Here is a 22,532-nt window from a genome sequence, read left to right on the forward strand (position 1 = left end):
AATTAAATATAATTAACATAATATAATTAGTTTTTATAGAAGTTCTAGAAATAGCTTGATCATTTATTTATATATAACAAGAATAGTGGTGAGCTAGCCTCTTAATTAACCCCTTAATTTCAAGCCTAACAAATATAAATAACTAGATCATATATAAAGACTAGGGTATGTTTTTGGGAAGCTTTGATTGGAAAAATTAATTCTGTACAAAATGATTCATAATTAAAGATCTAATTAAAGATCTTATTAATTGATAATCCAACTCATGGATGTGTTTAGACTTTGTGTTTGGCGAGGTCACACCACCACTAATCAACATCATTATATTTGAATATTAATAGGAATTCAGAATCTTTCTGTCTCGTAAACATTATTTAGGATTGCAATATTCTTGACATGCTGGAAACCACCGAGCACCATATTGCGCCGGCAACCCTATCTTCATCTCTCTCCCTCTCTTTCTTTTTGTAGATGCGTAGTTTTTTTTTTTTTTTTCCTCGCTGTTATATAGCTATATTAAATTCAATAAACAGCATAAAGTTATTGATTGATGCTGCCTAAACTATGCATAAAGAATACCTGACGGTCAAGCTACCTGCGTTTGTTTCATCGGAGCCCTTCAAAATTCAATATTATACTTTTTTTTAATATTAAAATAATAATATTTTAGATCGACTTAGATTAACTCAATTTAACTTGCCAAATTTATTATTTAAATCATGAGACCTTGATAACCCAATAAAAAATAAATAAAAAAAATATTAAATCTAATTTTCAATCAACAAATGATGAACAATAAATTGAAAACATAATTCAACTAAAAAAATAAGTTAAGTCAATCCGGGTTAATTTACTAACTCTTGGTCTTAAGACTGGGATAACTTTATAGAAAGCAAATTGAAATAAAATATGAAGTTCAATTTTTAATCAATCTAATGTTGAATGATTGAATTTTTTTTAAAAAAAGATCAACTAATTAAGAAAGATAAAAAATTATTCAAATCAACTGACCAAACCTGTGATCTAAGTCATCAGACTATGATAATCTCATAGAATATAAAGCAAAATAAAGTATGAAATTAATAAAATATTGAATGAAGAAATTAAAAAAAAATCAACTAAAAAAAGAAGAAAAAAAACTTAGTCAACCAACCTAACTCATTACTTAAGTTCAATATCCATGAAGCTCAATTCAATATCCATGGAGCTCATAGAAATCATGATAATCTTATAAAAAAACAAGTAAAAAATATATATTTATGAAACTCAATCTCAATCAATCCAATATTGAGACGGAAATATATTAGATTAATCTAGATTAGCTTAAGTTAACCTGTCAAATTCAAGATCCAGATCATGACATCGGGGTAACCCCAAAGAAAGCAAATTAAAACAAATTATGAAATTCAATTCTCAATCAACCTAATATTAAAGAATAAAAGTGAAAAAAATCAATTAAAATAAGATAAAAAACAAACAACTCGAATAAACTCGGGTTAACGTTCCAAGCATGTAGCCCAAGTCAAGTGATTGGGATAACCCGATATAAAACAAATTAAAATAAATTATGAAGCTCAATTCCCAATCAACCCAATGTTAAAGGATGAAATTAAAAAAATATATTAATTAAAAAAAAACAACACGATTCAACCCGAGTTAATGAAATCATGATAACTTTATAGAAATCAAACTTAAAAAAATTATGAAATCTAGCCAAATCAACCAAATATTTATGGATAAAATTTTATTTAAAAAAATCAACTAAAAAATAATAATAAAAAACCCAAGTTAACACGAAAAACTCGTAATTTAGATTATAAAATCATGATAAAAAAATTTAATATTAAAAAATAAAAATAAAAAAATTACTTTGGGAGTAGGACAACAATAAATTCTCATCCTCAATTAGTTATCGTTAATTAATAATGTTGGGCATGCTCCTACTTGATAAAACATGCATGAAAAGATACAATGGTTAGTATTTGGAAGGAAATATCGGTTATTTAAACTAAATATTACTTTGTAAAAAGGTGAAAAGAAATTTAACTAGATTTTAAAGCAAAACTACTTTTAGTTTATTTTTATCTTAAAATAACATTTAGTTAATAGCTACTATGTTTTAAAACCAAAGCAAGTAAATGTCATTTTAAAAGGAAACTTGTTTTTTAAACAAAGCACATACCCATATTTTTAACAAAAAGCACACTTACTTATTATATGTTTTTTTCTTTATAATTAAAATAACAACCTTCATTATTTTTTAAAATTACACGTACCAAATGTGTTGTTGTTTAACATAATCCTATTTTATTTTATTATATAAAATTCATGTCAATATTTACGCAATAATTTATAATAATTTACGTAAATAACCGTCTTTAGATCTATAAAATTTATAATAATTTACGTAAAATAAGTTTGAATGTGTGCATGCTAGAAAAAATGGTACCGATTTCTTTTTTTTTTTCCTTCACTTAATAAAGAAGGCACACACGAGGCAATGTTCTAAATTAAAATTGTGATTATTGTTTTAATTTCCATTTAATGTTTCCAAGATTTTTATATTTAACACTACAACTGTTTCATAAAAATTGAGTAGATGAAAAGAAAAAGGCAATCATCATGAGTCAATTTCTCTCAATCTTCACATGATGCATTTGTTAATTTCCTGATATATTCCCCGGCAACAGCCAGAATAGGAAAACGGGGCTCATCAATGTATGGCCCTTCCAGATGATGCCACGTGGATGTTTGAAACACGTGGCGGAAGCATAGGATGGGATCTTTGGTGTGAACAGCTAATCAAGGTTCATTCGTAGCCAAGTGGCCGACCTTGTGCCTACGTAGAGACGCAAAGAAGATCCAAAGTAGCGTAAGCGCCAAACCCACCCATCCTTGTCTATGTGATCTAACGGCTGCGGACAATCTTCAGCCACCACAATTAATCTCATCCGTTCAATCCCCAACATTACCACATTTGTTAATGAGTCTTGCCCCCAAGTCTAGGCATTGTTCTTGTTGTTGATTTGGAAGTTGCAGGTCCTTTAGGTTCTCCTTCTCTATCTCTCTATACTTCTGCATTTTGATCTCTAAGCTAACTAGTCTTCTCCATTGTCATCTACTAGACAAAACAATCACATTCTTTCTTTGAGAAACCCATTAATGTGGCAAATTCAGCTTTGAAAATGGTAATGTTGATCATTTACTCTCCCTCTCATGATTTTCTTTCTTTCTTCTTCTTTTTTGGGTGTTCTGTACTAATTTCTTGTGGGGTGGGGGGTGGGGCATTGTGTTTAATAGGATAAAATGTTGGTGCCGCCATGGTTAGAGTCATTGCTAAGCACACAATTTTTCACTGTCTGCCGGACACATGAAGATGCAGCAAGGAGTGAATGCAATATGTATTGCTTAGACTGTGAAGGTGATGCATTTTGCTTCTATTGCCGCTCTTCTAGACACAAGGATCATCAAGTGGTTCAGGTCAGCTTGTTCACATTTTCCCATTTTTTTTGTTTTTTGTTTATAGCACTATATCTGGTTCTAGCTAGAACAATGAGGCTGTATATATCTCCTGTCTGTCTGTCTGTCTGTCTAAGTTGGCTTTATCATTTTATGGGTTTTCCTTTCCCTTTTTTTTCTTTTTTTTTTGGTTTTCTTTGGCAATGGGCAGATAAGGAGATCTTCATATCATGATGTAGTGAGAGTTTCGGAGATTCAGAAGGTATTGGACACAAGTGGAGTTCAGACCTATGTGATAAACAGTGCTAGAGTCTTGTTTCTCAATGAGAGGCCACAGCCAAAATCTGGAAAAGGAGTTGCTCATATTTGTGAAATTTGTGGAAGAAGCCTACTGGACCCATTTCGTTTTTGCTCATTGGGATGTAAGGTTAGCATTTTCCTTAATCTTAATCTTCATGAATTTATCTGTTGCTTCATACATTTATCAAATTAATCAGTCTGCGTGTGTGTGACTTTCTCACAATTCATCAGGTGGTTACAATTTGTTCGTCTGGCACACTCCATGCCCTGACCCACACACACACACGCACACGCACCATCACCATCATAACCACCCCCACCATTCATCATCATCATAGGCACATATATACATGGTGGCTAGGTATATTACCAATCAAAATTAAACCTCTACCATCGGCGTTGTCGCCGTTTTCATCATGATAAAATACATTTTCAATAACAATATGGTCTAGCATTATTAATTATCATCGGATATCATATATAATATTGACTACTTATTCAACTCCTTTTTTTTTTTGGATGCATGGTTTTGCTGTTTCTTGTATCTCCCGGTTCTGTTTGTCTGACATCATCTTTAAAAACGTAGCTTGAAGGAGTAAAACGAAATGGTGATGCAAGCTTTACCTTAGAGGCTAAGAATGAGGCATTAATGGGAAGAAGAGAAGGCATTTCCGGAGAGGAAGAAGACTTGCGTGAAGGCTCACAACAAGACATATACCCGCCCACGCCTCCTCCACCTCCTTCAAGTGCAAGGAGAAGAAAAGGCATTCCTCATAGGGCACCCTTTGGGTCCTAGCTAATTCTCCCTCTCATGTTCATACAAACTGGTAGGAGTAGTAGTGTATTCAATCAAATCCATTATTTCCTGCGCAAACTACTCTCTCTCAAGGGGTCATTTTCCTAACTAAAGAATTGTAGGGTACCCCTTTTGGTTGGGGTGCCCAAAAAACAAAAGGGTTAGTAAGTTTCCCTTTTAGGTCTGGGTCCCATACAAACAAAATTCTCTTGTGAAGATGCAATAATTCACAGTTGTTATTGATAGTTGCAAGGTGTACACTGTGATTAAGAAATGAAAGCAAGTCTTTGTGGAGTCCGTTTTATAGTTTTCTTGGGCCCACAACCACATGGGCCGTTCACATAAAGAAACACCACCACCTTTCTTTCTCTTTGTTTATTATAATTTAAGCAAATCAACTTTTCTTACAGCAAAAATTGAAGAGCTCAATGAATTGATTTGCGGTCTCCTTTCTCCCCCGTCCCTTTTGCTTGGTGCAAATCTCTTTCCATGGAAACTACGCCGGTGAGAAGGACTGGTTGGAGATGAACTAGGCTTTCTTTTCTTGGTGGCGCGCGCCCCAGAGGAGCCACACAATTAGGTAGAATGGACGCTTGAATGATGGGTACCTTTGACGGGGGAACCCATGAAGGGCTTCAACAAAAGTAGGTAAATAATCATGCCATGGCTAATTAATAAATGAAATGATGAGGAGGAGGCTTGTTTCCAGCCTCCCATGGATACAAGGGACAGCATAGGCACATGAAGAGCAGTTGACATCTCATATCTCGACCGACCATCTAATTTGTCTTAAAGAGTTCGATGGATGATGGGCTTGGATCTTGATATTGTGTTACATGAGTTACTATTAGCTTATCTTCGATGGGACTAAAAGATGTGAATTTAATTTAAAAAGGGACTTGGGATAATACTTTTACCCAAATAAATAAATAAAACCTTACGTGTGGAAAATGTTGGGAAGTCGTCTTCAATGCCAGCATAAGAAAATTGAGATGGCATCTTTTCTTTTCTCTCTGTAATCGCTAGTCCATCAACGTTTTATCCCCGGCAATGTGAGCACTCTTCGTACGTTTTATCCGTGTCTATTTGAGAGTATACGAGAGCGGTAAAAGTTGAGTTTTAATATATTTTTAATTTGAAAATATATTATATTATTATTATTTTTATTTTTAAAATTTATTTTTAATATGTACATATTAAATATCCAAAACATTCAAAAAAATACTTTCAAAATTCTTTAGAAACACGATTCGATCCCACTTTCAAACACGTCCTTCTTCGGCCGGCTGCCGATGCAAATAATTATCTTATGCAGATGATTCCAGACACTGGGTTTTACATGCTGCAACGATGCAAGATCCTCCAACAATACTTCAGGAGAATTCTACTGTTAATGGCATCAAAAATCAACCAGCTAAATTCAAATGATATAAATCCTATTGAAGCAGAGTGGTCAAAGATTGACATTTAGGACAGCGTAATTAGATGTGATTGAAAATTGAAACCAAATCATGGACATTAAAATCGTACTTGGCACAAAAATAACAATAATACAAAGAGAAAGGAGAAAGGATTTCCAAAATCAATCATTCAATGCCTTTGCACGAGCACGGACACTCTATGGCCTATATTTTCTGTTATAATAATAATAGTAAAAAAAAAAATATTAATAAAAAATAAAACGGTGTAGTTTCTTCCATCTCATACAATCAACCATTACCGAAGCAAGGGGCAATGGGTGTGGCGGTGGCCCTCTTGACTTGACTAAAAAAGACCCTGGGCCGACTTGCTTTGAACTCGAACATGGAGGCTTGGAGTAACTTGCGGAGCCATTCTTCTTTCTTGATTGATTTTTGCTGCCAAATGCTCTTAAGTCTTACCTTTAGATTCGAAATCAATACAAGATTTTCCAAGCTATATATTACACGGCTGTAAATCCCTTTCACCTGTAGAAATTTGAAAATCTCTCTCTCCCCGGAAGCCCGAAGCTGCCTGCAATTGAGGTAGCGTTTTCTAAAAGTTTAGATTTTTTTTAATTTTTTTATTGTTTTAATATGTTAATATTAAAAATATTATTTTAATATATTTTTTTTTATTAAAACACAACTAATTTTAAACTAGGAAATGCACCCTCTTATATAACCCATTCATTTAGGTTCAAGCGAAGTTGTATGGGGTTTGGATAGGAGCAATCCATTGATTAGAAATTAATAATTTCTCCGGTTAATTCCAACCTCGTTTGAGGCGAATCCAATTTTTTCTATAGAATTTCAATTATTTCAATATCATAAGATTCTCTTTAGATAATTCAAATGATATCGTGTATATTATTTATATTTAAAAATATAAGATATAAGATTAAAATTAAACTTTTTATAATATGGTTTATATTGAGAACAAACAAACAAAAAAACAACTTTTCAAATTTTTATGTTTCTATTGGGGTCAAATTATCAAGTAACAATATATTTAATAAAACTAGTTAATGCAAGATCCAATATCATGCTAGATCCAAAAACCTTAAGTCTGCATAAAACATGCGAGTCATTTTTTATTTTGTTGTTGTTAACCTTTTATCAAATACAAAATGAAACATTAGTCTCAGGAGCACAATAATTGGTTTATAAATAATTTTAAAGTGATGAGACATTTATGAATAATAATAGCAAGCTACTTTGTATAAGGATTAAGAAACAAACCCTAATAATTCTAATGAGTGTAGTTTAACTGGTCAGGTTCTTGATTTGTTCTCTAGATGTCACCAATTCAAGTCTCACAAACCTCATGGTCACTGGAGGCTTACGTAATCATTAACTTCAGGACCCGTGGGATTAGTCGATGTGTGCGTAAGTTGGCCCGAACACTCACATTAATAATAATAAAAAAAACCCTGATTGATTACTTCTAATCATGTAAATCAATAATTCAAACAGTACTTAAAACTAAAGCATTTGTTAAAAGAAAAACATGTTAGAATAATGGAGTCAACCTCCATTATTCTTGATAAGTAATTTCAAATGGAGAAGTCTTCTAGTTTGCTTCAGTTAAGGACCATATGTATTTTTGATAAGTAATTTCTCTTCAAATATTCCAAGAAATTATTATTTAAAAAACTAAATGGAGAGGTATTTTTACTATTGCAGTTATTGTAGATTGAGACTTAGAGTCTGTTTGGCATTGCGGTAGCTGTTGTGATTGTGGTTTGAAAAAAGTTGTTTTATAAAAAAGTACTTTTAGTTGAGGTTGATTTGAAAAAATATATGTTTAGTTAAAACTGTGGTTGAAATTGAGGTTGAACAAAAAATAGTTTAATGTGTTTGGTTAAAAGAATTTTCAAATTGAGGTTATATATATATATATATATATATATATATATATATATATATATATATATATATATATTGATGGTTGTTAATTTAAATATTGTAGATTTAACTACTGTTATTACATTATAAAAAAAATAATATTGATATCAAATATTTTTTATTATTCCATTAAACTATGTGCAATTTCATCACGTACGAAATCTATCCAACAAAGACTATATTTTCCATGGTTTCTTAAGTGCGCAACAACAAAAACTGAATTTTTTGTTACGTCATCAAACGATCTCCTTCTAATTTTTTGAATAAAACACAATTACAAATAAAAATAAAAACTGAATTTTTTTTAACTGGGTCGAACCCGACAAGAACATAATTGGGCTTGCGATCAAATTTTGTAAATGTTACGTCATCAGTCAATCTTCTTCTAATTTATGTAATGTTACTAAATAATATTAAACACTAGTTTTTCGAGTAAAATATAATTTTAAAAAAATAATTTTTTTTAATGTAAGTAGTTATTCACCTGGCATTGTTCACGTGAACAGTGCCCAGATGAATTAATTCACCTGGTTGCAGACGTGAGCAGCTGCTTCTCACGAAACGGTGTTTCATCAAAAATATACATGGGTCCCACATGAAAAGCAGTTGAGTTTTGATGTTACCAAACTTGATGTTTATACGGTGAGTTTTAAAAGCAGAAACTACAGCGTAAACAAACAACCTCTTAGCTATACCATGGAATGCTAAAAAGCAACTAAGCTAGTCCTTTTTTTTTACTCATTGAAAAATTGTACAATTACATTTATTTATTTATTATTTTTATCTTTTTACGCTATGTTTGCATGATTTTAAGCTTTATTATTTATTTTGGTTTGTGTGATATGGTATATTAACGATTATGAGAAGCATCCTGAATTTAAATTAAAACTTGATGTTGCAAAATAACATTTAAGCTTATAATTTTAAAAAGATTGAGATAACAAGGATGAAAGCCTTTTTTTCATTTTACTAATCATGGGGTGTGGATAATTGTGATACGATCTCTAAAGTTTCCAATTTTTTTGTTTGGTTCTTTTTTAAAATTTTATGTTTTGATTCTAAATTTTTTTTTTTTACATTTTAGTTCTTTGATTTTAAGAGAAAAAAAAAGTCATCAAAATAAAATAAATGAAAGACAAAGTCATCAATTTTGATGTCAATCGGTTCTTCTTCAAGAGCAAAGTTTAATAAAAGTGGCGCTTCCCATTGAACATATAATCAAAAAAGTGATGATAGGTTTTTGATGTTGGGAATGCTTTCCTAAGATATTTTTTGGAGTTTTTTCAAGTTTTTAAAAGTAGGCTTTTCGATACCAAAACTTAAACCCTGACTTTCCAGTCATTAAAGGTTATAGGAAAGTTAATTAAAAGATGGCGCGTCATCTATTTAGATCAGTGTCGTCTATTATATTAAAAAAAATTAGATGAACAATGTATTGTTTATCCATTAAAAAAAAACAACCTGATACATAGGCCTAGTATTTTTTATAAGGCCAAGTTCATCTAGATTGGAAGTCCAAGCCTCATAATTCTTTTATTAGATTTTTTTTTCTTTGACAAAAAATCACTTTAATAAATTTATTAAAATAATATTTTAAAAATTATCTAATTATCATTATTTTTAAGACGATTAGAACTTTGTGATGATATTAACGATTTCTTTATCAATAATTATGTATTAGTCTAATATATATCATTTTTAAAATAGTTGGCTTAGTCATATTAAATAAGAATAAAACATCTATTTTTAATTTTTATTCTTTTTTAAATTTACATTTTATATATGTTTTTTCATATAGGTTAGTGAAAATAATCAATTTAAGAATTTTTTATTTTTGTAATTAAAACTTGCTTTCATAATCTTAACAAGTTTTTACTTAAAACAATGCTTTTTATAAAAAAAAAATTGAAAAAATGAAAACTAAATGCATGAACAAGAAAAAGAATTTTTTTATTAAAATATACATTTTTTCTTTTTAGTCAAAATAATCATAATTTTTTCGAACATATTTTTTCTTTCTAATTGCTACTAGTAAAAAAATACATGATTAAAAATGAATTTTTAACAAAAAGAAAATATGTTTTTTCTATAAATTTTTATTTTTTTATTATTGTATAAATAAATAAAAAATAAATTTTAAAAAATTGTCCCCGCACGCTAGGGAAGCACTGTTAAACAATTGAAAGAGTTGGCATCATGATCTGTCATTTGCTCACGATCCAAGAAAGAAAAGTCGCACCTGCCCCATCTAGTCATTGGAATCTTAATAAGTCTCTGATTACACTGTAGAAGACAACATGAGAGTGACAACACCAACCACACCTTCCTATCTCTACAGATACCATAGATTCTACACCTCAGAACCCCCATCTGAATCTTTTTAGTGGAAAAAATCATGGTGTCCAAATGTTTCAGCCTCCATCTCCATCCCCACCTCTCTTCCACCTCTTTAATCACCAAAAACTCAAGACTTTCTCTATCTTCGACCACAAAACTAAATGCAACACGTATCCAAAAGCAAGTTCACCCTTTCCTTCCAGCAAGAAGATACTCCAGGTTGACCCCAATGGCATCAAGCCAATCCTCAAGAAATGATCCAAAACTTGACCAATTCGAGCCCGATCCAACACTTACGAATGATGATCTCAAACCAACAACACCTGCTGAACGGACATATTCCGGCTGGGAAATGGCTAGTCTATGGATTGGTCTTGTTGTGGGTGTGCCGTCATATTACTTGGCAGGTAGTCTTGTTGACCTTGGCATGGCATGGTGGCAAGGAATTGCAACAGTTGTTGCTGCCAACATAATCCTACTAGTCCCATTAATCTTAACAGGTCATCCAGGCACACGTTACGGCATCTCTTTCCCGGTCTTGGCAAGATCTTCTTTTGGAATTCGCGGTGCGCACATTCCTACTCTACTTAGAGCATTGGTTGGTTGTGGCTGGTATGGTATCGAGACTTGGATTGGTGGTGAGGCAATTTTCATTCTTCTACCACAATTCATCAAAGAAAATTCTTCGTGTTCTCAGTCCTTACCTTGGCTTGGCACTTCTCCATTAGAATTTGCTTGCTTTATTGTTTTCTGGGTAGCTCAATTGGCTATAGTTTGGAAGGGAATGGATGGAATTAGAGAGCTTGAGAAGTTCTCTGCTCCCATTTTAATCATACTCACTTCTTGTTTGCTCATTTGGGCTTATGTGAAAGCCGGTGGTTTTGGTTACATGCTCTCTATTTCCTCTAGGTTGTCTTCATCTGAGTTTTGGGCTCTGTTCTTTCCTTCCCTTACCGCAAATATAAGTTTCTGGGCTACTCTTGCACTTAACATACCAGATTTTACTCGATATGCCAAGAGCCAAACTGATCAGATTATTGGCCATGCTGGTCTTCCAATTTTCATGGGAGCATTTACATTTGTTGGCCTAGCTGTAACCTTATCTACCAAAGTGATTTTTGGCCATGTGATATCTAGTCCAATCCAGCTCCTTGAGCGAATCGGAGGGCTCACAACAATGATCTTAGCTATCTTTGGAATTAGCCTAGCCACCATCACAACAAACATTGCTGCCAATGTTGTAGCACCTGCCAATGCTCTTGTAAATCTCAGCCCTTCAAAGTTCACATTTAGGAGAGGTGCTCTTTTAACTGCATTGCTTGGTATTGCTTTTCAGCCTTGGAGGCTTCTGCAATCAAGCGAGAGTTTTGTATATACTTGGCTAGTTGGCTACTCGGCTCTCTTGGGCCCAATCGGGGGCATAGTTTTAGCAGATTATTATCTTATTCGAAAGACTGATTTGAGTGTCAATGACTTGTATTCTTTGAGTCCTTATGGGGCATACTATTATTCAGGGGGTTATAATTTGGCCGCAATGGCAGCTCTTATTGCTGGGATTTTGCCAGTAATACCAGGTTTCCTGCAGAATGTTGGAGTTGTTTCTAGTATTCCAGAGACTTTCGTGGTCATCTACAATAATGCTTGGTTTTTTAGCTTTTTCTTGGCAGGTTTTCTGTATTGGTCTGTTTCCGTTCTAACAGGAAAACGGAAGAAGTCGCTACCTAGAGATCCCCTCTTGCCAAGTGAAACCTGAGCTTATACGAAATTACATGCTGTTTTCTAAGAACAATTACTGTATTACATTTTCAATTGTAAGTTCATCGATGATATTTTTATTTTGTAAAAAATTAGGGACCGAAACCTGAGTCTGTTCGATAACGCTGTGTTTTCTTTCAAATCACATTAAACCTTTTTCCTATGCTTAGTGTAAAAGCAGTGTTTGGTTAATCTATATGTTTTCCTTTGAAAACCATATATATCACTCATATCATGAGCCGTCTGTGACATGCCAAGCCTGTACTGGTGCTTTGCTGAGTAGCATGGATAACCAGAGAATCTATGTATGATCATTCTGTTAGGATTTTACTCTTTTATTTAACGATGCGCGTTTTTTTATGGAGAAAAAATATACATTTTGGTAATTTTTAAAAATTATATATGGTCTTGTAGTTTTAGGAGTTTACATTTCAATTCTAAATTTTATTTTTCTCACATTCTAGTCCTTATAAATTAACAAAGAAGTGGGAAAGTCATTGAAAAATAAAAAAGTGAGAGCTTTTGATCAGCCATCTACCGACCACAAAAAAAAAAAAAAAAGGTTTAGTGCAACTTGGGAAAATCAATCCTTGATTTTGGTTAGATGAATATAGTTTAATGAAACTAAGTAATTTAGTTTTTTGTGGTTTCAAAACTATATATTAAAAAATGTGATTAAATAAAAACCATTTTTTTTTACAGCTTGGAAAAATCAATCCTTGCTTTTAGGTTATACTTGTAACCTTACAAAAAAAAATTAGTTGAAAAGTAATTCTATAATTCACCATTATCTTATCTATAACAGAAACTGGATATATAATGTTGACAGAGAGGTGTTGAAAGAACCTTTGTGGCTTAAAAGTTTGGAAGGTAATATTGGTTTGTCACTTGAGTTGATTTGTTGTGCATGGAAATAGCTAGAATATTATTCATCTAGCCAAGAACTAAATATATTATAAAAGAATGAAATATATTGATGTCAAGTATCATTTGATTTTATATATCATGTTATATGTTGTTGTATCAGTGAATAAGATTGCTACAACTAAAACATTTCATATATTTTGACGAAACCCATCTCTAAAATTAAGTTCAAACATTGCTTGAACTTGATTGGTTTGAATAATACTTAAGATATGCTTAATGAATGTGGTTATAGAGGAGTTCAAGTTTTGTAAGTTGGCTAAATTCAAGCCACTGTTAAGATTTATTAAGTTTGTCTTAAATTATGGGCCCAAGCGAGAAAAAAATACTTAATTACTTAGGAGGTTTTGGAGAGTATGGTAAATGTTGTTTTTCAAAGTATTTTTTGCTTGGAAATGCATCTAAATAATTTTTTTTCATTTTTTTAAATTCATTTTTGACATCAGTACATCAAAACAATTCAAAAATACTAAAAAAATTAATTTGAAGCAAACAAATTTTAAATTTTAACAAAAAACAGGTTCAACCTCATTTAATTATGAGTGCTTCTATTATCTACACTTTTGTGGCTAAAGAGTGGGGAGGAAAAATAAGTTTTGGGTTACTTTGGGATTTTGGGTGAGAGAGCAATTATGTGTGTCACATGTAATTTTATACTTTCTCTCGTGAAGTAGGTCTAAGTTGTTGAACCATGTAAATTTTTTCTGTGCTATTATGTGATTAATTGTGCTTGTCCTTTATATTTATTTATTTATTTCTATGACTCAAGTCATGAATTTAGTTTGTCATGTCTCGAGAGAGCAATAACCTTGTTTTTTTTTTTTTTGTCATTCAACAATGAGTTGGTTTAGAACTGAGCTTTGTGATTTTTTTTATGAGATAATCTTGTTTTTATGACCCGAGTCATGAATTTAGTTTATCAGGAACCGAGCTTCGTGATTTTTTAATTTGCTTTCTATTAAGTTATCCAGTCTCATGATCTAGATCGTGGATTTCCCGGAATGACTCAAATTATTTGTTTTCATTTTTTTTTTAATTATTTCTTTTCTAATTTTTCATGTAACAATGTGTTGGTTGAGATGTTTGTATTTTTTTTATTTGTTTTATATATGTTAATCTTGTTGTCATGACTCAAGTCATGAGTTTGGTTGGTTGGGGATTAGATTTCGTGGTTTTTATCAACTTACTTTTTATTAAGTTATCTTAGTACAATGACTATGATTGCAAGTTTACTGAGTTAACCTAAATTGACTCAAATTGTTTTTTTAATTGTTTATTTTTCGATTTTGTCCTTCAACAGTAAGTTGGTTTAGAGATGGGCTTCATAAATTTTTAATTTTGCTTTTTTATAGGGTAATCTCATTCTTGCGATTCGATTCACAAGTTTAGCGAGTTTATTCGGGTAGACTCAAGCCGCTTTTTCTTGTTTTTTTTTCCTTCAATATTTTTGCTTGTTGAAAAGTAGGCTTCCTAATCTATTTCGCTTTGCTTTTATAGAATTATCACTCTTGTCTCATGTTTTGCATGTAGCCAGGATTGGTCCAAGTTAATTTAATATATTGTCGTCTCAATATTAAAAAAAGATGTTGTCTCATATATTGTTATCTTAATATTTAAAATAGTGTCGTCCAATATGTATCATATTTTTAATTCAGTATTGATTTTTTATATTAAAAAACATTTTAGCAACGCCTTTACATTTCTTTTAAGATTTTAAAAAATAATTTGACCCGTGACATAGCACGGGACAAAGATCTAGTAATTACTAGAAGCCTATTAATGATTTTGGTATTTAATGAAGTAATTACAAAATATTATGCAGATAATACATATTATTAAAGTATATAAAAAAACAAAAAATAAGATAAAACAATAATGTGGGATCGAGATGAGATTTTATTAATAAGATTTACTGGTAAGAAATAATTCACAATTGCCTCTATAGGATGCATGATGTGATGAACGATGAAACTTAAAGAAGAAAACAATTAAATTATGATCATATCGTGATCTTATTGATCTATCACATGTAATGAAACTTAAAAACTTTTAAATAATAATCATTTTATCCCTTTGCTGAAACTTAATTTATGTGCAATACTAAAACTGGAAAGATCTGTGATAATTTTCAATATCATATGAAATGTTACTAGATAACATCAAGCACAAAATAAATCATAAAGAGGAAGTTTTTTTTAAAAAAAAAATCATAAAAATGTTAATGACATTGGAGCTAGAGGCTTTTTTTTTTTTTTTTAATTAGACCACTATTTTAGTTGTAAAGAAAATCATTTAACTTATATGTCATCTCTCTAGCCAAAACAACTTAAATGGGCATTTAAACTTATAGTTCACAGAATTAACATATAATAAAAAATATGTGTATAATACTAGATATATTACAAGAATTGGGTTGGTTTCATTGTTTATATAAACAGAAAAGCTGCTCCCTAACTCTCTCTCTCTCTTTTTTTTATAAATAATTTGTCCTCAAACTTTTATTTATTTAACCCTTCATTGATCTAATTCCACCAAATAAAGTTTTAAATTATAGTAGAAAGACAATAAAAAAAATAGAGGACCACAATGTAAAATATGAAGAAAATACATGGTTAATCTCAAAGTTTTTAGAATTTTGATTTTATCTAGAAGTTTATTTTGTTTATTTTTCAATCATTAAATTTAAGATAATAAAGAGAAAGTCACTGAAAAATAGTAAAGGAAAGAGAAAGTTTTTTGTTATCACATTTCAGCCACAAAAAAAAAAATGATATATGTATCAATGAGTTTCTTTTCTTTAGAGGAGTTCAATGAAAGTGATTTTTCCTCTAAACATAACAAACAAAGTAGATCATTCGGGTTCCATTGGTTTTTTTTTATGGCTAATTTTCATTTTTGAAAGTGATTATTGAGTGTTTCAAGATTGTTAAGTAATTTTTCGAGGTTTATATTGTGTTTTTGAATGGGGTTTTAGTTAACAATAAGCTACAAATTAGGTTTTTTAGAGTTTAAAAACATGGACATTGTTATTGAGAAAAGACTAGTTAGGTGCCTTGTCACACACCTTAAAAAAATTAAAAATAAAAAAGTGGATGATTGAGGGGAAAAAAACTAGACAGGAGTTTGGGCATTTAGGCCCAAACATGCAAAGGATTTTTTTGTTAAGTCAAACATGTGGGCTTGACCATGATCTATTTGTTTTTTTCCCCACCAATTATTTCTATTTAAATATTAACTTATACCCCCTCTTTTATTTTTAAAACAAATTGAATAATTTTTTTTATTACATAGCGATTGATCTTTTTATATATTTTTAGTTACATGGTAATTTAAAGAAATTAATTTGGTTTAAGTTAATTTTCTTCTCTTGTATTTTATATAAATTAGTTGTATTTATATAAATTTTATGTAAAAAAAATTATTATTTGTTATTGGCAACAATAAGTAACCGCTAAGATAAAACTAATGACAAATTTTCTTCAAGCTGAAAAACTAGTTTATAGTGCTCATACTTTTTTTGTTTAAAAATATTTTTTTTTTATTATAACAAAAGCTAAATAGTGTGGGGAAATTACTATAGATCAACAGACCTTTTACTTTGGATTATAATAGTCATTTCACTTTCAATTTCTCATCTTTTCGCGAGATGTTTATTTGGCTTTTTTCTTTCTTTCACAATGAATGAGTGGTGCCCGCACCATTAAGAAGGCACATGTGACGCTTTTCAGTGGCCAAATATGATCATCCGTCATCTTACTGAATGCTCAGTCGTGCTCTTTTCCATGTGGTGTGGCCCGTGTAGACAGATAACGGTTGGATTGCCGCCAACGATTGATTATTTGCGTTTTTCTTTCTTTTCTTTCTCCTGGCAACTAAAGTACATAATTTTCCTCTTTATTAATTGTTTGTCAAATCGTACATAATTGTCAAACTCAAGACGCTTTAATCTAGCATGATTATAAAATCCAAATACCTTAGATCTGACATGGTTATTGGACCTACGCACCTTGGGTGTGGCATGACTTGCTAGACCCAGGGCACGTGGGTGTAGCAGACCCAAACGTTTGGGTATAGGCTCGTGCGTTGGGCCTGACAACCATAATGAGTTTTTGTAAGATTTTTAATTTCATGCTGATTTTTGAGTTTTGGACGCCTTTTTAGTTTTTGAGGTTATGAATGAGTTTATCAAGGTGTTTAGGGTGTTTGGGTAAAAAAAAATGAATTTTCAAGGCAAAAAAAACACTTCTCTTAATTTTTTAGCTACCAAGGTGGTTAGAATTTAGGGCGGAACACACGACACATCGTTTGTCCCTTAAAAACAAAATTAAGTCGGTCCAGGTGCGATGGCCTGGGGTTTTTTAAGCCCCAGCGTGCTAAGCTACCTAGGTTAGCCTTGCGTGCTTAGGCTTTATTTTTATGTCTATTGATTTATTTTTTGTATTTTTAGTTTTTTTTACTTTTAATTTCATCATTCAATTTTGATTTTTTTAATGAATTTTCTTGTTGTCCTTTTTTTATATAAAAAAATTAACAATTTTTAACATTTTTATGATGTTTTTTTATAGGAATATTATTTAATTTAGTGTATGGCTTGATTTTTTTATTTTTTTATTTGATGTATTTTTAACCTATTAAAATGAAAAAAATCATTTCATCATTTTTTTAAGGTCTTGTTTTATTTGACTTAAAAAACATTTTTTTTATTAAACTTTAAAAAAACCAAGGTTATTTTTTTATTCTAGTCCAACACATCATTCCTATTTTTCAAGAAAAAAATTTGTGTTTGATATAAAAAAGTATCATGCACTTAATTGGCGTATAATTAAATAATTTTTTTTAGAAATATATTTTTTTAAACCCAATTGGGTGTTATAATCTGGTTCGCGGATTTGATAGATTAACTCTGATTATCTTATATATTGTTTTTTGTATTTTTAATAGAATATTTTTAATTTTAATTTTACCCTTTAATTTATTTTTATGTGTTATTAAAAAACACATAAGATAAACCTATATATTAATTGTTTTACTTAAAAATTCGACTTGCAATTAGGGGTGATCATTTTTTGTTCGGTTCAGATTTTACCTATAAAAATAACCAAACTGAAATCTCATAAAATACAAAAAATAAAACCGAAACCGAACTCAAACCAAAACTAGTTCCAACCGACAGGTCTCGGTTTGGTTTGATTATTTTATATCAAAAACCAAAACCCAACCCACCAATTTCGGTTCGGTTTTGATTCGATTATTTTATATTAAAACAAAAAACTATATTGTTTTTTGTGTTTTTTTTTGGATTTTCTAATGGGTTTTATGATGAGCTTGGTTTCGGTTCGGTTTGATTTTTTTTGGATCGGTTATTTATATTTTTTAACTAAACCGGTTCGGTTGGGTTAAGATTTTTTGATTTTAAGCTTATAAAATCGGAATAAAACAAATATTTTTTTTAAATATTCTAATCATTTTAATTGATTTTGTTTTGTAATTCTATTTTGCAATTATTTTTTTGAATTGTTTCAGTTTTGTTGCTTGCGAAGTTCAAGCTAGCATTTATCACAAGGTGTCTTGGTTTCGTTACTTGCAATGAGAGGGTGATGACATATCAATTATAGTCCATGGGCTTAGTGTGGTCCAAAGAGGAATTTTCAAAATGAGGCCCAAACTTAAGCCTAAGGAGATTTTAATCGCGCGCCTAAAGGCACTTGAAGTAGGGTTTCGCCGTTTCGGAATCCAGGCTTTTCCATTTTTTTTTTTGCCTTTTATTTTCGATGGAGAAGAAGAACATCAAGACACTAGCTAGCTCCGGAGCTTAAAAAAAAGACCCCCTCTTCCATTAATAAAGCATTTTCTTTTTTATTTTTATTTCCTCACTTCTTCTTCCTCTTCTTATTTTTTGTTTTAATTGAAGTGTTTTAAGTTGGGAAATGGCATCCCCAAAACAACTCCTCTCCACCATCGAATCCACACTTCTAAATCCTTCGCCACCGTCAGCGGCGGAGAGAGTCGAACTAATGCACGCTATTCGCAGCTCTCTCCCGTCTCTGCAAGCGCTCCTCTTCTACCCGGTACGCTCCCCCCTGTTAATTAATATTTATTTATCTCTTCATATATATATATATATATATATTTATACATTGGTTTTGTTTTTGTAGCCTCCCAAACCATCGGACCGCGCACAAGTCGTCCAGTCGAAAGAAGTTAGGCTGCCGGATTCACCAGCAATCTCACTAGATGATCAGGATGTGCAAATTGTGAGTTTCATTTTGTGATAGTTGGTAGTCAATAATTTCTTTTTTATTTGGGTTAATTGGAATTGGCTCAGGTTAATTCTTAGCTGAGCTGTTCACTAATAAACCTTATTACTTAGGGCTTGTATATTTGTTTTTATAATGGTAGAAGAACCAACAAACGGGGACATAAAAAATGATAAAATTTTAAGTATTGATAGTGAAAATTTTGAAAACAGCTTTTACAAAAGAAAACAAAAACAGAAAATGGAAGACGGCAACGTTACTAAATGGGCCCTTTGTAGCTGCTAATAATGTTTATTAGTAAGAATTTTAAATTCCTTGCAAATATTTCATTCAGCAAGGAATTTAAAATTCTTACTAATAAACATGTTTAGCAGCTCCTAAGTACCTAAAATTAGAAGCTAATGTGCAATGGCTTATCTGATGTGTATTTGAGGAATTAAGCCAATATGATGCACGTGAATACTATGGGACTTTATGCTTATTTGTATTTATAATCTTGTAATGTTTAATGCATGACTTATCACTGAATAAAGTTATTCACTGTCAAGGTTGGTTATTCATGCCTCACTAGTTTTTACGATTTGAAAACCTAGTATTCTTAGTCCTTATTTATTTCAGGTCTTCTAATATATTGTTGTTTCTCTCTCACCAGTTTTTAAGTCTATTTTTTCTTTTCTTACGTAATGCTTGATCTTTTGTGCTTATGTTTGATTGTAGGCATTGAAATTGAGTGATGACCTCCATCTTAACGAAATAGAGTGTGTTCGATTGCTGGTTTCTGCCAATCAAGAGGTAAATCTTGATTTTGCTTCTTTGTCTCCTGTTTTCACTGACTCATGATTTATGTGCTGCCATTATGCTCTTATTCATGTTTCTTCTTTTCATTTCTAGTGGGGTTTAATGGCACGGGAGCCATTAGAAATTCTGCGGCTTGCAGCAGGACTTTGGTACACCGAGAGACGAGATCTAATTACAGCCCTGCATATGCTATTAAGGGTGCCTCAATTTCTGTTTTTTTTTTTAAATAGTTTAGTGCCATTCTAGGTTTTTTAAACCGTCCTTTGCAGGCTGTAGTGCTTGATCGAGGACTTGAAGATGATATCGTGTCAGACATCCAGAAGTATCTTGAAGATCTAATCAATGGTGGGCTTCGACAGCGATTGATTTCTCTAATAAAGGTTTGAACCTTTGACTAGTTTGGTATACTGGTGTCTTCTCAGACTTGATCAGGCCTTATGCTTGCACATTTAGAACATTATATACCAAAATGCCCTATGTAAGGTGAGTGTGGTAGTTGAAAGGTCTAGAGTGTCCAAATAGGTTTGAACCAAGTTGGATTAGTCTCACCCTTGGTTGGGAGCAACATGTAGTTTAGAAATGGTTGTTTACTCAGGTTAATTTCCATTCGATCTATGTTTTACCTGTGCTAAAGTATTTGAATCTTGGTATGTAGCAAGTGGAACTTAACTTAAATCTGACCCTTTTCAAATAAATTAAGGTATCATTTTATCTATTTGAAAGTGCATATATCTATTAATGTAAGAACCAAGTATCTCCACTTTCTAAAACAAGAGTAACAAAGCATATGCCAATATTTGATAAGGCTGATTTTTGTAAAACAAAATCTTCGCTCTAATTTGTGAATCATTTGTCTATTTCACTTCTCTTAGGAGTCTTCTTTGGTGTTCATGAATCTTAACAACTTGACAATGAATAACTTTATTCAGTGATAAGTCATGCATGGCTTTGTTTACAACTTTCTAATTTACAAGTCTTTTTTTTCCCGCTGGGTAAACACACACAAATCAAGCTTTTTCATTGGACTTGATTCATGGAATAGTTGAGAGTTTTATAGTTGTTTTGTAGGCTTGGTTTCTGGATCTTCCCTTCCTCCTGTGCTTCTATTCTATTTCGATCGTGCCACTTCTTCTACCATGAACTAGTTTTGATTCCAGCCACTGAATCAAAAAAATATTTCTACCCCAATTACTGCTAATCCATTCATGACAGTCCCTAACCTTAATCCCCAATTAAACCACCACTAGATTAGCATCTACTCCTGTGCCCTAGATCAGTGTCATGCTTGGTTTTATTCCAGTGCCTTTGTTTTTCATTTTTGATAACCTTCAAAATTCATAAGAGTGATTTTTTGTTTCAGCAAGTCAGTACTTGAACCTGAGCTTATCTTCTATGCTAGCAATACCATTTCTTCAGGTCTTGCTCATTGATCTTGGCTCTGGGAATAATGTAGTAGGGAGGAGGTTATGACAGATCTTATGTGTGAAATTCAAATCCTGACAGGAAAATAGAATATCTGCAATTCAACTGCGGTTTAGATGCTTGCTTCCCTATTATTATAGTCCCTTTCTGTGCTAGCATCTTAGATGTTGCTTTAGGTCTCTGCAATTCCTATTGAACTTTCAAATGATAAAAGGGGTCTCAGAAGCACATAACGCATTGAAGTTTTGTACCTTCAATCTGCCAAATCTACTTAATCCGAGTTGACTTTCAACTTGTAACTTTAGCTCACAGTGTGATAGTAGCTTATGGAGCTGCTGTTCCACTGGACTAGTTGCCAAACACTTCTCTTTGGGTTGAACTTGTTTCCTCTTAACTACATTAATGCATCTTTACTTTCCTGCTATTTATTGACTCTGATATTTGTTTTCTTGTTATAGAGAATATTGAGATTTCAGGTAGCAGGACATGGAATTTAATATCTTCAGATTGTAAAATAAGTGTCTAGCTTTTGTTTTTTTAACTGTGCAGTTACTTCACTTGCCATGTGGCATTTTATATGATCATCTCTGTTATTTTTGTGTCATATATTGAGCAAATTGATATCTGTTTGGTTCAAGGAACTCAATCTGGAAGAACCAGCTGGTTTTGGTGGGCCTCTTTGTGAGCATTATGTCCTTGATTCTAGAGGTGCTCTTGTTGAGCGTCAAGCTGTGGTTTGTAGAGAGAGATTGATACTTGGACATTGCCTTGTCCTCTCTGTTCTGGTTGTGCGGACAAGTAAGATTCTGAGAGTTGTCTTGTTTTTTGCATTGTTTCTTTTATATGACCGTGGTTTGTGTCGAAGTTTTACAGTACCCATAAATTTCACCTGTGAAATATTGTTTCGTGAGTGCAATACTTGTGAATAATGACTCAAGTTGATAAGTTTATGCTTTATAGATTGTATATTTTCTTTTCGCCATGTGCATGGTCCTTTAGGGAGTTAATTCTTAAGTGTTTAGTAAAAGTTTCAGAACTTTTGGGCCTAATAAATATCTAGTTTCCTTCCCTTATCGGATAACATTAAAAGGACAAGACCCGTTTCTTTCTTAACCGGTG

At 31.8% G+C, this 22,532-nt stretch overlaps 3 protein-coding genes across 4 annotated transcripts in view; all 3 read left to right on the top strand.

The window, feature by feature from the left end:
- The first annotated feature begins 2,910 nt into the window (after positions 1-2,910).
- Positions 2,911-4,853, top strand: LOC18100105 (protein RGF1 INDUCIBLE TRANSCRIPTION FACTOR 1). The gene is made up of 4 exons (XM_006381291.3): positions 2,911-3,188; positions 3,301-3,480; positions 3,671-3,886; positions 4,346-4,853. The coding sequence occupies exons 1-4, from the start codon at positions 3,186-3,188 to the stop codon at positions 4,553-4,555; spliced, it is 609 nt and encodes a 202-aa protein (XP_006381353.1). The 5' UTR covers positions 2,911-3,185; the 3' UTR covers positions 4,556-4,853.
- A 5,349-nt stretch (positions 4,854-10,202) lies between these two features.
- On the top strand, positions 10,203-12,175 carry LOC18100106 (purine-uracil permease NCS1). Its single transcript, XM_006381292.3, has one exon. The coding sequence runs from the start codon at positions 10,316-10,318 to the stop codon at positions 12,008-12,010; it is 1,695 nt and encodes a 564-aa protein (XP_006381354.3). The 5' UTR covers positions 10,203-10,315; the 3' UTR covers positions 12,011-12,175.
- Positions 12,176-18,665: 6,490 nt separating this feature from the next.
- Positions 18,666-22,532, top strand: part of LOC18100107 (nuclear pore complex protein NUP205) — a 34,733-nt gene continuing 30,866 nt past the window's right edge. For both annotated transcript variants that reach the window (XM_006381293.3, XM_024603092.2), the window contains exons 1-6: positions 18,666-19,004; positions 19,092-19,190; positions 19,911-19,985; positions 20,085-20,189; positions 20,261-20,371; positions 22,052-22,211. In XM_006381293.3, coding sequence (XP_006381355.3) covers positions 18,864-19,004; positions 19,092-19,190; positions 19,911-19,985; positions 20,085-20,189; positions 20,261-20,371; positions 22,052-22,211 — 691 coding nt within the window. In that variant the 5' untranslated portion in view covers positions 18,666-18,863. The remainder of the gene's footprint in view (positions 19,005-19,091; positions 19,191-19,910; positions 19,986-20,084; positions 20,190-20,260; positions 20,372-22,051; positions 22,212-22,532) is intronic.

This window comes from Populus trichocarpa, chromosome 6, assembly GCF_000002775.5.
Source record: "Populus trichocarpa isolate Nisqually-1 chromosome 6, P.trichocarpa_v4.1, whole genome shotgun sequence".
Classification (NCBI taxonomy): domain Eukaryota; kingdom Viridiplantae; phylum Streptophyta; class Magnoliopsida; order Malpighiales; family Salicaceae; genus Populus; species Populus trichocarpa.

Excerpts from the sequence above, each read along its gene's own strand:
- LOC18100106 (XM_006381292.3), top strand. The coding sequence starts at position 10,316 with ATGGTGTCCAAATGTTTCAGCCTCCATCTCCATCCCCACCTCTCTTCC.
- LOC18100105 (XM_006381291.3), top strand. Across the intron at positions 3,481-3,670 it reads AGGATCATCAAGTGGTTCAG|ATAAGGAGATCTTCATATCA; the intron begins GTCAGCTTGTTC and ends GGCAATGGGCAG. Across the intron at positions 3,887-4,345 it reads TTTGCTCATTGGGATGTAAG|CTTGAAGGAGTAAAACGAAA; the intron begins GTTAGCATTTTC and ends TTAAAAACGTAG.